At 52.7% G+C, this 15,310-nt stretch overlaps 1 protein-coding gene across 1 annotated transcript in view; it reads left to right on the forward strand.

Moving 5' to 3' along the window:
* CHAT (choline O-acetyltransferase) overlaps positions 1-15,310 on the forward strand; it is a 50,305-nt gene that overhangs the window by 5,467 nt on the left and 29,528 nt on the right. The window contains 4 exon segments of the mRNA XM_032608521.1: positions 593-711; positions 3,282-3,335; positions 7,072-7,252; positions 9,144-9,321. Coding sequence (XP_032464412.1) covers positions 593-711; positions 3,282-3,335; positions 7,072-7,252; positions 9,144-9,321 — 532 coding nt within the window.

Genomic DNA, 15,310 nt, shown 5'->3' on the forward strand with positions numbered 1-15,310 from the left:
AGGGATTTGGATGAGGGGCAGGTAGGTGACAAAGATGGGGCAGATGGAGGAACAGGCATCGGGGAGACAACAGAGCGATAGTGAGGAGCAAGGATGAAGGACAGACAAGATGGGAACGGGGACAGAGAGAGGACAGATGGGGATAAGGATGGGGGACAGACAGGGGCAGAGATGGGGCAGATGGGGGACAGAAATGGGGGGGAGATGAATAACAGGGATGGGAACAGCAGAGGATAGCGTGAGGTCAGGGGAGCAGAGAGGGGTGAAAGGCAGGAATGAGACATTCATAAGAATGGGCAGGGGGCATGGATGAAGCAGTAAACAACCAGGATGAACACTGGGATGGAAGAAAGGAGATAGTATGGGACAAAGCTGAAGGACAGGCGTGGTAGACGGGGAGCACACAGGCCCTAGCCCGTAAATGGGGCTCAGCGTATGTTTGTGGAATGAATGAATGAATGAAAAATGTACATGATCTACTGAAGGGTCCCCATTTTCCCCTGGGGCTGCCAGGACGGGACTGGTGCGCTCCACAGGCGAGATGTGTGTGGCCGTTGGGGGTAATGGCACCCTTCCCCACCCTCCCTGGCAGGTGTCTGAGTACTGGCTGAATGACATGTATCTCAATAACCGACTGGCCCTGCCTGTCAACTCCAGCCCAGCTGTGATCTTTGCCCGGCAGCACTTCCAAGATACCAGTGACCAGCTAAGGTGAGACCCCCATGCCCCTGGGCTCACAGCTTGAGAATCTGCCTGGACGAGGGGGCCTGGCACCAGCACCAGGAAGGAGAGGTTGAAACTCGTGCCTTGGCTGAGCTTTCTGAGGCCGAATGGCCCTGAGACAGTGGCATCCAGGCCATGGTGTCAGAAGGAGTTTAGGCAAGCGGCACGTGGGTAACAAACACAGGGTCTTCCTCAGAATGTATCTATTTGGGGTGGGGTGGGGAGGTCGCGGGCCCCCAGGTGTCCCCATGGCAGTCTGGGCCTGGTTGAGGCCCTGGGAGGAAGCCTGAAGCCTCTGATCCTGCCAGCACTTGAGGCTGGGGTTTCTTACTGGGACCCACGGCCCCAGGCTATCTCAGAGGGCCTCTGCTGCCCTGCAGCCCCCAGCTCTGGACAGAGGCTCTGAGGGAGTGGAAATGGTTTCTTCCCGCCAGCCACCACCAGAGTCTCTGCCATCTGCTGCAATTTCAGAGCTCACTGAGCCCCTGGAACAGCCTCTGAGCCCACTGATGACAACGGAGGGGCCGTTTACGCAAGGGTCGGGTCGGGAGGAAGGGTCTCCCTGCCGAAGTCTCTCAGAGCCAAACCCAGGTCTCTGGCCTCAAGACCCAAAAGTGGCACAGCATGGGGACAGTTCAGAGGGAGGAAAAAAAAAAAGAGGCAGGGCCCACCTTGGCCTCTGAGCAGGGCTCAACTATGCTGGAAGACCCTTGCCCACCTCCTGCTTCACCAAGACCAGCTCGGCCAACATGCTGGCCGGGGGCAGTCTTCCCCCTTCCCCTGCAGCCAGGCCTTCCCTGGGCAGAAGGAAGTGTGTGGATGGATGAACAACCTCCGGAAACAGTTCTCAAAATAGCATTGAAGGGGGCGTTTTCCTCCTGATGCAATTAAGCCAGGCTCATCATCCATGGGCTGTTAAGATGACAGAGTCCTTTAAGGAACCTCCATACTGTTCTCCACAGTGGCTGTACCAATTCACATTCCCACCAGCAGTGCAAGAGTGTTCCCTTAAAAAACTACAAATAGAACTACCATATGACCCAGCAATCCCACTACTGGGCATATACCCTGAGAAAACCGTAATTCAAAAAGAGTCATGTACCAAAATGTTCATTGCAGCTCTATTTACAATAGCCCGGAGATGGAAACAACCTAAGTGCCCATCATCGGATGAATGGATAAAGAAGATGTGGCACATATATACAATGGAATATTACTCAGCCATAAAAAGAAACAAAATTGAGCTATTTGTAGTGAGGTGGATAGACCTAGAGTCTGTCATACAGAGTGAAGTAAGTCAGAAAGAGAAGGACAAATACCGTATGCTAACACATGTATATGGAATTTAAGAAAAAAAGAATGTCATGAAGAACCTAGGGGTAAGACAGGAATAAAGACACAGACCTACTGGAGCATGGACTTGAGGATATGGGGAGGGAGAAGGGTGAGCTGTGACAAAGTGAGAGAGTGGCATGGACATATATACACTACCAAATGTAAAACAGATAGCTAGTGGGAAGCAGCCGCATAGCACAGGGAGATCAGGTCGGTGCTTTGTGTCCACCTAGAGGGGTAGGATAGGGAGGGAGATGCAAGAGGGAAGAGGTATGGGAACATATGTATATGTATAACTGATTCACTTTGTTATAAAGCAGAAACTAACACACCATTGTAAAGCAATTATACTCTAATAAAGATCAAAAAAAAAGATGACAGAGTCCCGTGGTAAGGTTGTCTGGTGCCTTTTTTCCCCACGCCAGCACCCGCTTTCCTTTTCATTAGCATTAAGGGGACCAAATGACTGACTTTCCCCAGGAGATTGGATTTCCCAGAACCCCGGGGTTTTGGCCCAGTCCAGCCCCAGCACAGGCCTTCACCTGGAAGAACCCCATCCCTGACTGTCCAACCCCCTCTTGCTTGCTCTGTGGCCTCTCCCCTGGCTTCCTCTCCCTCCTCCTCCTCCTCTTCAGTCACCTTCCAGTTTCCTCTCCTCCCCCCCAGTTCTCTCCTCAGGACCTTTTTTTTTTTTTTTAAACATCTTTATTGGGGTATAATTGCTTTACAATGGTGTGTTAGTTTCTGCTTTATAACAAAGTGAATCAGCTATACATATACATATGTTCCCATATGTCTTCCCTCTTGCGTCTCCCTCCCTCTCACTCTCCCCATCCCACCCCTCCAGGCTGTCCCAAAGTCCCGAGCTAATATCCCTGTGCCTTGCGGCTGCTTCCCCCCAGCTATCTACCTTACTACGTTTGTTAGTGTATATATGCTCAGGACCATTTTTAATCCAAGGTTTGTGAAGGACCGACAGCATGGGGGTAGGGGCGGGGCAGCAGGAACCCCACCTGATTAGTGTACCATCAAGGCCAGACATCTGGTGGGTGGTCCATGAGTTTGGGAGAGACAGAGTGGAGGTGGGAGGGAGGGGCAGAGGGAGGTGGAGAGAGAAGTAAGAAGGAATGAAGGAAGAAGGGAGGGAGGGAGCTGAAGGATGGAGGGAGGGAGGGAGCCTGGGCCCTGGAGAGGAAAAACTAAGGCCTCATCTCTCTCTGCAGGTTTGCAGCCAACCTCATCTCCGGTGTGCTCAGCTACAAGGCCCTGCTGGACAGGTAGGACAGAGCCCAGCCTGAGAAGGGTAGTACCCTGTTCTGGCACAGTCTGTTGACCCATCTGTCTCCCTACCACACTAGCCAAGGAGCTCCCAGAGGGCAGAGAACTTGCCTTTTTCCAGCTCTGTGTTCTGGGCTCCCATCACAGAGCAAACAGCCCCCTTGAACTTCCTGAGCATCAGAATGACCTTTACCCCAGCTGGCCTAGCCATTAATGGTTACTTTGCCCGGGGTAAGCACGATCCCTCCTTGATCTCTTTAAAATGCCCCCCTCCCTCCATACGTCTTATATATACACATGCCATGATTCAGCGTGTCAGGAATATAGAGAGCATGTCAAAAGGTGGAGAAGGAAAAGTGGTTGGAGCGCGGTGATGGTGAGTTCAGCCTTGTTACTCACTACGTGAAAGGAATGGGCTCCCCACTCTGAGCCTGTTTCCTCAACCCCATCAAGCTTGAGAAATGGGTGAGCTGACTCAGTGGACCCAAAGGTGTCCTGACAGATGGAGAGAGCTGCATAAGCACAGTAGATCATCACTGATTTTAGGAGGAAAGTCCCTTTTCCAGCCAAGCACCACGTGCCCAGGAGCAGCAGAGGGAGTGAGAGGACGTGGGGGACCCCGTGAGAGGGTCTCAGAGTCCCCAGAGGCAGGAAATATAAGGGCGTCAGATGCTGGAAAGAAAGAAGGGTCCAAAGCAATGTCCATTGCACAGACGAGGAAGCTGAGGCTCAGAGAGGTTAAGGGTCTTGTCCGTGGTCACACAGCCAGGAGGTGGCAGAGTGAGGAAGGCACAGGGGCAAACTTCACTTTCTTTTTAACTTGATCCAACCGAGTCTTAGCCAGACTTGTGGGGGAGGCTTAGACCTGCAGCCCCTCCAGGGTAGGGCTGTTTCCTCTGGAGAGGAGGGGGCAGGCCCCCAGACCCAAAGTGCAGAGTAGCTCAGGGCTTGGGCCCTGGGGTCAGCAGACCTGAGTCTGAATTCTGACACCCACAACACAGGACGTGTCGATCTTGGGTGAGTAATCACTCCTAGCTATATACCCCTGTCTGTCAAATGGAAATAATAATAGTAGCAGCCTCTTGGGGCTGCTGCAACTGTCCTATGAGATGATGCCTTCAAAGCTTTCAGCCCTAAGTTATGCACACAGCAGGCTCTCCATGCATTTCTGAACCAAACGCTCCTAGACTTCTGTCTGCTCACTCCTCACCGTACCATTCCCTCGCTGGGTCACCAGACCTTCCGGCTACTGTTACTCGTGGTGTTTTTTTGGTGTCTCTCTTCCTCGCTGGGAGAGCTCTGCCATCCCCCAGAACTCAGTGCTACTGACACTCCAACTCTCTGATTTCAGAGCGCTTCATCCCTTACCTTGTCCAGCTGGACAGCAGAGAAGGAAGGGCACCACCCACGACCTTGTACCCTTCCATCGCTGACAGTCCAGACCCCAGACTCCCACGTGTGTGTGCGTGCGCTTGTACGCGTGCATGTGGGCACACTCACAGAGACATGCATACCCATACATATCCAAGTGAAGGTTCCCACATCTGATCACCGTAAATGTCATAAGGCTGGAAATCTATGCCATTGCCCAAGCGCCTGTTTTAGACGCTTCATTTACTCATTTATTCATTTGCTCACTTTGCAAATTGATGTTGGGAAGGTGAAGGGAAATAAGGCCCCATCCCTGTCTTCGAAATGTTCTCAGACCGTTTGGCAAGACAGACACCTCAACAGCACAAAATACAGCTGTGTCGGTCCCCATGAGCCCCATACTCCATTATCTGACCCCCTGACGTCCCCACCAGGGCACCTCCCGGTCATTGCAAGCTGAGTCATCCCCAGTGGGCCCTTGGGGTCCCTCCCCACACCCCAGCTGGACCCTTACCTTGTCCTGCCATCTCAGTAAATGCACCACACACCCCTAGTGGTGAATCCGGGACCCTAGAAATCACCCGAGGTGTCTTTCTCCCTCGCCTGCTCATCTAGTCCAAGTGCAGGTGCCTCCCTTCCCCTCCTCCCACCCCCTCCCCAGGCCCATCACCTTCCCAGCAGCCCACAGCCTCCTTCCTGGTTCTTCCCTTGACCCAATTCCACCCATTCTCCACACAGAACCAGGGCCATTACGAAAGCAAAACAGATCAAATCCTGCCCCTGAAAGCTCTCACTTTCTGGGGCTTTCACTGCCCCAAGAATGAAACGGTACCACCTTTCCACTGCCAAGGAGACTCACAAGTCTCCCCACCTCGCTGGCCATCTCTTTACTCAGTTTCAACGCACTGGCTTCCTTTCACCTTGGACGAGTGTTCCTTAAATGATCTATGGTGAAGGACCGATATATTCTTTCAATTTAGTAAAGTGTTTGTAAAACACCGCAGAAATGAATTAGCAGAAAAATGGCCCAAAGGTACAAAATACGACACCATTTGTTTTATCGTTAGATTCAACACACACAAACGTCGTCTGTCAACCTGTTACAAGTTTCTGAAAGCTCCTTCTGGAGTCCCACACTCACCCTGTCGTGAGCTGGTCATTACAGTTCCGTCTGACACCCACAGTTGGAGCAGCAGGGCCGTGGGACACCCCACCCAGCACACCTCCTGCCTGCTTCTTACCCTCAGGGCTCAGCTCACAGGTCTTGTCCACAGTGAGGATGTCCCTGGTCACTCCTTCTGCCCCACCAGTCACTATCTCATCACCCTGTCTCACTACCTGCTTGCTGTCTTTGCCCTACTACGTACCCCAGACCTGCGCCCCATTAGAACAGGAAACTCAGGTCTTGTTTGCAGCTATATGCCCAGATCCTGGTGCCTGGCCCCAGAGAGTGCTCAGTCACGTTTGTTGGCTGAAAGGATGAAAAGAAGGAAGGAGGAAGGAGGGAAGGAAGAAAGGAAAGAAGGAAGGAAGGGAAGGAGGGAGGGGAGAAAGAGACAGAAAGAGAGAGAAGAAGAAGGAGGAAGAGGAAGAGGAAAAGGAAGGGAAGGCAGAAGGGGGAGAGGAGGAGGAGACAGAAGGAGGGAAGACAGGGAAAGAGAGAGAGTGAGAGAGAAGGAGAAAAAAGGAGGGAAGAAAGTACACGAGACACGCTGAGACCACAGGAGAAAGAGAACTTTCCACCTTGAACTCAGAGGAGGTTTCTAGAAGAGGTGATGAAGGAGTAGGCTCTAAAAAGAGTAGATGGGGGCTTTCCTGGCGGCGCAGCGGTTGGGAGTCCGCCTGCCAATGCAGGGGACATGGGTTCGTGCCCCGGTCCGGGAAGATCCCACATGCCGCGGAGCAGCTGGGCCCATGAGCCATGGCCACTGAGCCTGCGCGTCCGGAGCCTGTGCTCTGCAACGGGAGAGGCCACGGCAGTGAGAGGCCCACATACTGCAAAAAAAAAAAAAAAAAAAAAGAGTAGAGGGAGTTTTCTAAATACATTAGTTGAGAGCAGGAGTGAGGGTGAAAGTGTGCCAAGCAGAGCAGCAGAAGCAAAGGCCCAGAGGGCTGAGATGGCCAGATCCGCACCTGTGCACATGTAGTGCATGAGGCCGGGGCGAGGCAGACTAATGGAGGCCGGAGAACACCCCGAGGGGCTCCACGGGGCACTCCACTGCTTTGGAAAGTGGCAAATCGAGCTCTTTGACAGCCATCGTCATGCAGTTCTGGTGTTTCTGGTCCACTTTGCCTAATCAGGTTAGAGTAGAATCAACTCTGATTCCCTGCCTCCCTCCCCTCCCTCCCCTCCCTCCCCTCCAGCCACTCCATCCCCACTGACTGTGCCAAGGGCCAGCTGTCAGGGCAGCAGCTCTGTATGAAGCAGTACTACGGGCTCTTCTCCTCCTACCGGCTCCCCGGCCACACCCAGGACACGCTGGTGGCCCAGGAGAGCAGTGTCATGCTGGAGCCTGAGCACGTCATTGTGGCCTGCTGCAACCAGGTAGGCGGCCCCTTGCTGCTGCAGCCTTTCAGGCTTGGGGAGGGCGCACGTGTGTTCATCCATTCCTGCTTCTCCAAGGGTGTTCAACCCCCTCCCGGAGTCACACGGTGAGCTGGGGCAGGGTGGCCCCAAAGTGGGGTGTCTTGATTCCTGGTCAGTCCCATTTCTCTCCGCTGGTTGGATTTTAAGAACGAGGAGAGTCATCAATTGAGAATGCCTTCAGTGGGTTCCCATTTCAGTCCTGACCAGCCAGGTCAAGTTCAAAGAACCGCCTGGATGGACTGAGAGTCGTTAATGAGACCCAGCATGTCCTTAGCCCTTCCACATGCAGTCATCCAGGCTGTGGTCTTCCTGGAGACCACATACAGACAGATGGACAGCTTACAGACTGACTGTCAGGACTTCCATGTCCAGACCATAGGCTTGGCACTTCCGTTCATCCCATCTGATCCTACGATGGCCCTGCAGAGGGGGCCTTGGAATCTCCATTTGACAGATGAGGAAACGAGACTTAGGTTAAGTGGCTTGTCCAAGGGTGAGAAGTCCTCCTAGGTCTGCCAGTGTCACAATCCCACAAGGTCCTCAGACTGGGTTCCAGGGAACAAAAAAGAGTCCATGGGGGCCCAGGGGACAGGGCGAGCATGAGGACTTCTGACAACAGACAGTATATTCTATATATTGAGGCTCCACATAAATATTCCATCTGACTAAAAGCTGTTTTGTTTTCTGTCAAAACCCAAGTTTGACATCCACCCTGGGGACTCCCCTGGTATTTGTTCTACAGTGTTTTCTTCTTGGGCTCATCTGACATTTTCAGTCTAAGCCGGGAGCCCTAAGTCCGCCATCGGAGGATGGCCGCTCCCAGGTTCGAAGCCCACCTGACGCCTGGCCGGCCACAGAACGAGAACCTTTCTCCATCTTCGTTCAAAAGTCAAACCCAGAATTTCCCAGCGCCCACGCACCCTAGCGTCCACCCCTTCCAGAAACGCTCTCAGGCTCCCACCCTGAGCCAGGCCACCTGTATGCTGTCCAGCGTGTGGGACCAGGCACTCACGTCAACCAGCTGACAAGTGTTCTTGACCTGGGGCTGGGAATAAAACCCTTTACAATGCCCGAGGCTCTAGCTTCAAAACTGCTGAATGACAGCTCACAAGCCTTACACACAGAGCACACGCAGGTGCACATGTATGTGTGTACACGTACGCGTAGAGCATTTTGTGTGTTGTTTCTCCATTTTAATCTTCCTCTGCATATTACTCGCTGACTTGCTTTTTTTCTCCACTCACCAGTGTGTTTGAGATCTATCCCCGTAGATGTACCTAGAGCTAGTTCATTCCCTTTAACTGCTGGATAGACATGCACTGGATGAGTACACAATTTACTTAACCATTCCCCTACTGGAGAACATTTGGGCTCTCTGTACCGCTTTGCTATTGCAAACAGGCTGATATGCACATTCCTTTATGTCTTTCCGGGCACAAGAGTATACGTTTCTCTAAGCCTTAGGCTAGAGTACGTATTTATAAGAACAACTGCTGGATCATAGGGCATGCACATTTTCAGTTTTGATTGACACAGCCCTCCAACAGCAGTTGTATCCATTTCTACTCAATTCCCCACAAACATAATGGTTTTATGTAATCTAGGAACTACAGAAACAAGCTTTCTTTAGTAAGTTTAATCTGACCTTCTTTGATTTGGGGCAGTTTGGAGTCCAGCACAGTCAGCAGTGTTGGGCTGGTCCCCACATTATGACTCTTCAGAGCCATCACATACCTTGGGAACCATGGGCCCGAGCATCCCCGCCCTGCCCCCGTGTGGAGGCTCAGGGAGGGCCTGACGCCTTGGGCTGACCGCCCTGAGTGACGTCTTTGACCTGTTTCCCCCACAGTTCTTTGTCTTGGATGTTGTGATTAATTTCCGCCGTCTCAGTGAGGGGGATCTGTTCACTCAGTTGAGAAAGATAGTCAGAATGGCTTCCAACGAGGATGAACGCTTACCTCCAATCGGCCTGCTGACGTCAGACGGGAGGAGCGAGTGGGCTGAGGCCAGGACGGTCCTCGTGAAAGGTTAGCAGCAGTGCCCAGTGCATCTCCACGTTCATCTCATCCTCACACCCATCGGCTCCCCTCCCTCCAGGGTCGGGCGCCATGCCTCATCCCCATTTGCCATAGCACGGGGAGCTCAGGCCTCCCTCCAACGCAGGACCGATGGCATGTCTACTGTCAGCTGAGGTGCCTTGAAACTGAAGGCACCTTTTGTGCCCTTGTAATTCATCTGACAATGTGCTAGCTTTCTGGGTGAGGCTGACTAGCCCTGGAATCTGAGGATGTCCAGGAATATTGAGGGAGGGAAGGTTACGAGCTGGATGAAGGCCAGCTGCAATGAAGCAGTTGTGTTTTACTGGTGGGCAGGGATGGTACTCATTTCAAGAGTCTGAGTCACTGGAAGAGCTGTCAGGTGGGGATCTGGGATGGAGCCCACCTCTGGGAGGGTGGTTGGCTGCCTCCTTCCTGTGATTTCACGGTCCCGGAACTCTTCACCTTCAAGCTGACCTTATCCTGCAGGCTGCTGCTCTTATGAAAGTTTCTGAGCGTTCCCATAAGAAATCCAGGAAGAGCCTTACAATTTTCAGATCATCCTTCTGGAAATGACTTTTCAAACCCAAAGCGAGCCCTATTCTCAGAAACTGGATGGAGAGCCTTCCTTTCTTGTCTACGCTAGAGATTCCCAGATGAGGAATGACACTTCTGTGAGCCTCTGTCTGCCCCTCAGGTTTTGATGCAGCCAGGTGACCGTTCGGACTCCCGGAGTGTCTGTAAGCTGAGGACCTGGGATAGGCCTAGGGAGTGTAAGGGACAGAGAGGATGAGCCCCTGGCCCTGAGCAGCCCCTTCGATAGGAATCGTGGAAGGGACGACAGATGAGGGAGCAGATTTAAGTACATAGTAATGCAGTGTCTACCCATGTAAGGCAGTCGGGCCAGCAGGTGCCAAATAAATGCTCCAGGACCTCAGAGAGGGGAGGGAGCCCTTCTAATTGGGAGGCTTTTGAAAGGCTTTGTAGGAAGAGGTGGGAATTGAGCAAAGCCCTGTGACATAAGTGAGAGGGGCAGGAGGGAGGGACAGTGTCCAGGCAAGTACACCAACTGCAGGCAAAGTCGACCGCCCAGCAGGGCCACGTCTGACCTGCCAGTACCATGAGGAGAGCAGTCTGGCTGGCAAAGGTGGCCATGCTAAATGTACTGAGGGAATGAGAAAGTGGTGGGGCTTGGATGTATGGCCACAGGCACTTCCCTCTCCCTAGAAGGTTCTTCCCCCAGGGCTGGCTGGCTCCTCGCAACATCCCAAACTCAGCTCAGGTGCCCCACCCTAGCCCCTCCTGGAGCATCCCCCAGCTCTCCCCAGCTCACTCTGTCCCCTTGTCCTGTTTTCTCATCTTGATTGCATTTCTCACCCTCTGAAGTCAGCTTTTCATTTGTTTGATTCATGCTGATTATCTGTCCTGCCCCACCCCCCAAGTCTACAAGGTCCAGGAGAACAGGGGCCTTGCCTGTTTAACTTCTGAATCTGCTGTCGCAAACACAGCTAGTCCCCAGTTATATTTGTTAAATAAAAGAATGAAGGACTGGGCTTCCCTGGTGGCGCAGTGGTTGAGAGTCGCTTGCCGATGCAGGGGACACGGGTTCGTGCCCCGGTCCGGGAAGGTCCCACATGCCGTGGAGCAGCTGGGCCCGTGAGCCATGGCTGCTGAGCCTGCGCGTCCGGAGCCTGTGCTCCGCAACGGGAGAGGCCATAACAGTGAGAGGCCCGCGTACCACAAAATAAAAAAGAGTGAAGGACTACTAAGGATACTGGGCCCCAGACTTATTTCCCACTTACCAATGAATTTTTCTTTCATTCGATTCTTGGGCACTTTAAAGTGGTTGGTCTTAAATCGGAGGCTGCATGGGTCGCAGGGAGGTGTAAGAGTTGACCCTGTTCTCACCGAACTCACTGCCAAGTGGGGGAATTAATAACTTATGATTTGAAAGTGAGTTGATTCCCTCAGCAGACCATGGTGTAATCAAATCCCACTCTTCTCCCCTCCAGGGAAAGAGACAGGCATCAAAAGAATCGCCTCTGCTTCCAGTACGGTTCCCACTTTATTAGCAGGCCAGGCCCAAGCCATCTCTCTGCAGAACTGACCGGGACTGCCTTGGGGTTTGAGTGCTTGGGTGCGCTAATCGGAATTAATTTGTTAATGGCACTTGATCTGGCTTTCTGAATGGAAGTGCTGTTTCTAAAGGAAGCACCGCAGAAAGGAGGGGGCGCAAACACGCCTTCCCTTTGGAAATCTAATTAATCCAGTTAGCACTGACTGTGTCATCTGCACAGCAGGAAGCCAATCTTTCACAGGACTCTCCTCTCTGGAGTGCCCCTTCCCGTGGGAGGAAAACAGGGAAACCACTTGGATACAATTTTGGTGTAAAAATGAAAGATTAAGGCAGCTTGGGCTAGAGTGGAGAGTGAAGATGGAAAGACACGGGTGGGGTCTAGATACATTTCAAACTAGAAGTGACAATAAGGAAAAGAGGAAGGAGCAAGTGTCCTAGGTTTTTGATGTGAGCAACTGAGTAGATGGTGGTACCATTCACTGAGATGAGAACCAGGTGAGGGAAGTGGCAACAGAATGGAGAAGTCCTTTCCAAGTACGTTAGGGCTGAGACGCCTTGAGTCAAGTTAGAGCTATGTGTCTGGTCCTCAAGGGAGAGGTCGGTACAGAGATATAAATTTGAGAGCCATCAGCACAGAAGTGATATTTAAAGTCACGGACTTGGGTGAGATCATCTGGAAACAGAAGAATGGGGCCTTGGAGGTCAGGTAGAGAAAGATGCAAAGGGGATTGCAAAAGAGCAGCCTGTGAAGTCAAGAGGAAACCAGGAGATGAGTCACGAAAATCCAAGAGGGAAGGAGAGAGCCGCTGACCACGTGGGATGCTGCTGAGAGCTCGCGGAAGAGCAAGACAGAGAGGAAACGCTGGGCTTAGCAACCCTAAGTCATCCGTGACCTTCACCAAAGTCAGACTAGAGTGCTAGGAAGGGTGAATGGTTGTATGCTGATGGAAGCCATCCAACAGCAGGAGGGAATTGTTGATGAGACGGTCACTGAGTAGAATCTTGAAGGGTGGGTGGTTCTTTTCAGACACTTTGGTACTGGAAGGGGCAGGAAAATGGAAGTGGTGGGAAGACGATGGGGCTCAAGGGCAGTGTTTTTAGTAGGAGAGGCAAGTGCATGGAAGTAATCCAGGAAGTGAAATTGTTAATGAGGAGAGAGAGACAAACAGAGGGGTGGAATTCTTGCAAAGGCAAAAGGAAATGGAACCCAGAGAATCAGAGGCCTTTGACTGGTACAGGGGAAACAGGAGCTGGGCCCGAGGTCCACGGGGATGTGGCTGTGGTAACAAGAATAAGAGCAGGTTCCTGACTAGAGGCTTCTGGCTTCAGATCCGCAGAGCCACGGCTATGCACCAAGAGAGGTGAGGGTGGGACACTGGAGGCAGAAGAGAATACATGGAATAGCCTCTTGCAAAGTGGAAAAGACAGCCTACTCAGGAAACTTGCTAAGATTCATGGACTATGTCGAGCTTGTATTTGAGGGCTTAGGGTCATACATTTTAGAAGAAATTAAGTAGCATTGTTTTGCATTCCCCCCGCCATAGTGTTCAGGTCCTGAGATTCAGGCAAGGAGAAGGAGCGTTGCTGGGTTCAGCCAAGGTTGGTGAGCATAACGGAGGGAGTGGGGGGCAGGTGTGGCAGGGGAATGACTATAATGTTGGAATCTGAACTGAGTAAGGAGATTCGTTAGTCTGCTCAGGCTGCCATAACAACGTACAACACACTGGGGGGCTTAGACAACAGCCATTTATCTTCCCCCACTTCAGGAGGCTAGAAGTCCAAGATCAAGATGTCAACAGAGTTGGTTTCTTCTGAGGCCTCTCTCCTTGGCTCATGGATGGCCATCTTCTCCCTGTGTCTTCACATCGTCTTCCCTCTGTGTGTGTGGATGTCTGTGTTCTCATCTCCTCTTCTTATAAGGACACCAGTCATGTTGGACTAGGGCCCCACCCCAGTGACCTCATTTTAATTTAATTACCTCTGTAAAGATCCCCATCTCCAAATACGGTCCCATTCTGAGGTAGAGGGGGTTAGGACTTCAACTTGGGAATTTTGGGGGGACATAGTTCAGCCCATCACAGGAGGGAAGTGAAAGACAGGGGTGGGTGGTGGAGAGTTGAAATAGGCAGTGGGGCCCAAGGGTTTTGGGGGTGTCAGAGAGGTGAGACATGTTTCAGTGGGAGGTAAGAGAGTGTGAAGCAGGGGTCAAGAGTGTGGTCAGGGTGCGGCATGCTTGAAATAGGCTTCAGAGGGGGTTGGCTCCTGGTAGAGGCACATCCCCAGATGTGATGGTGGGAGTGGGTACTGAGGTTAGACTGTCAAAAGTGAGAAGTCAAGGGGCTGAGAGAGGAGTATGCCAGCCAGGTCACACACACGGGGACGTCCAAGCTACTGGAAGGACGGCCAGAGTGCTGATGGGGAGGAAGAAGCTGAGCCAGGAGCCCAGGTCATCATGGCCGGGCACTGTGAAGAAGTCAGCAGAGCCCAGCAGCAAGGAGGAGGGTGTGATGGGAGGGATGAAAGCCCAACAGCTACAGCTCCAAAGGGAAAGGGAGGAGGAGTCATTTAGCAGCAGGAACAGAGAAGGGGAAGCCCCCTACCAATCTGGTCCCCTGGTGAGTATGAGGGGACACAACAGTCTCTTAGGAGGGGGTTCAGGGAGGTGGGCCCTCAGGGGGGCCACCCTCCACTTGAGGCAGAAGGTGAATAGAACACTTTCAGAAGAGGTTAACAACACAGGGAATAGCCAATCAGTCACCGTGAAGAGTCCAGGAAGGAGGAGAGGGGGAGGGGGGAGGGCTGTGTCCACACAGGGGACACTGGAACGGCAGGAGATGAGAGTGCCAGGGAAAGACCCAGGGATGGTGGTCACTGTTGCAAATGCTGCTCCCAAAGCCCTAACCTCGGGGAAGCCTCTCTCCTGGTTCCAGGAGCAGTTGCTGGCTGTGGTTGTGAGGCTTGGGGGTCTTTCTGGCTCACAGTAAAACCACAGTTAATTCTGTGAAATGGGTTGAACTTTCCGGGGTATCTCAGCTGAAGTCCCAAGGGCTCCACCTCCCTTCCTGGGACCCAGGCAGAGACCCAGTCCGTGGGCACTGGGCCCAGGCTGGCACTGTCCAGCAGGAGGCTTTAGCCATGCTGAGCTCCTCTCGTCCTGGTGGAGGCCTGGAGCAAGGAGCCTGAACTCAGACAAAATCCACCCCTGTATTCTCACAGGGTCAGCTGAGACCCAGAGGGGCAGTTGACTTCATCAACCCACTGTCTTTCCAGAGATGGTTCCTTGATCCCCCAACCAGGATGGCTGCCTCTGTGAACCCCCAGGCTGCCCAGCCCCTGACCCTCTGCCATGACATCAAGAGGGTGGAGCTCATGGAGGTCCAGTAACTGCCAGTGGGGCACAGCCCACATGGAGTGCCCTCCGGGGAGGCCAAGGGCTACAAGACCTGCTGGTACCGTTACTGCCCCTGAGGGCTGCCAACTTGCTGGGGAGACCAGAATAAGCAGAATCGTGAGGGCAAGAGTGGACAGGATAAAACTAAATGAGGGTCTCCATCAGGAGTCCTGCGGGTGTTTGGAGGCCTCACCCCTCTGCATGTCATAGCCCAGGAGGCTTTCCTGTGTCAAGTGGGACTAGAGGTAAGCCCAGGTGGGTTGAGTGGGTGGGACTGGGGCTAGCTGACAGTATCAGGATCATCTAGAGAGCTCCTAAAAAGAACCCCAAAAACCCAGATTCCTGGGTGCTGGTGATTTTCCAGTGGGACTGGAGTGAGGCCAAGGGATTTGTATTCTTAAAGCACCCTCAGGTGTAGTGCAGATTGGGACCCACTTATTCGGATATCAGTGGCTACTGTGCATGGAGGTCCCCCTTGGTGCTGAGCCCTGTCCTGGGCGCTTTCTGTCCCT

This window comes from Phocoena sinus, chromosome 16, assembly GCF_008692025.1.
Source record: "Phocoena sinus isolate mPhoSin1 chromosome 16, mPhoSin1.pri, whole genome shotgun sequence".
Classification (NCBI taxonomy): Eukaryota; Metazoa; Chordata; class Mammalia; order Artiodactyla; family Phocoenidae; genus Phocoena; species Phocoena sinus.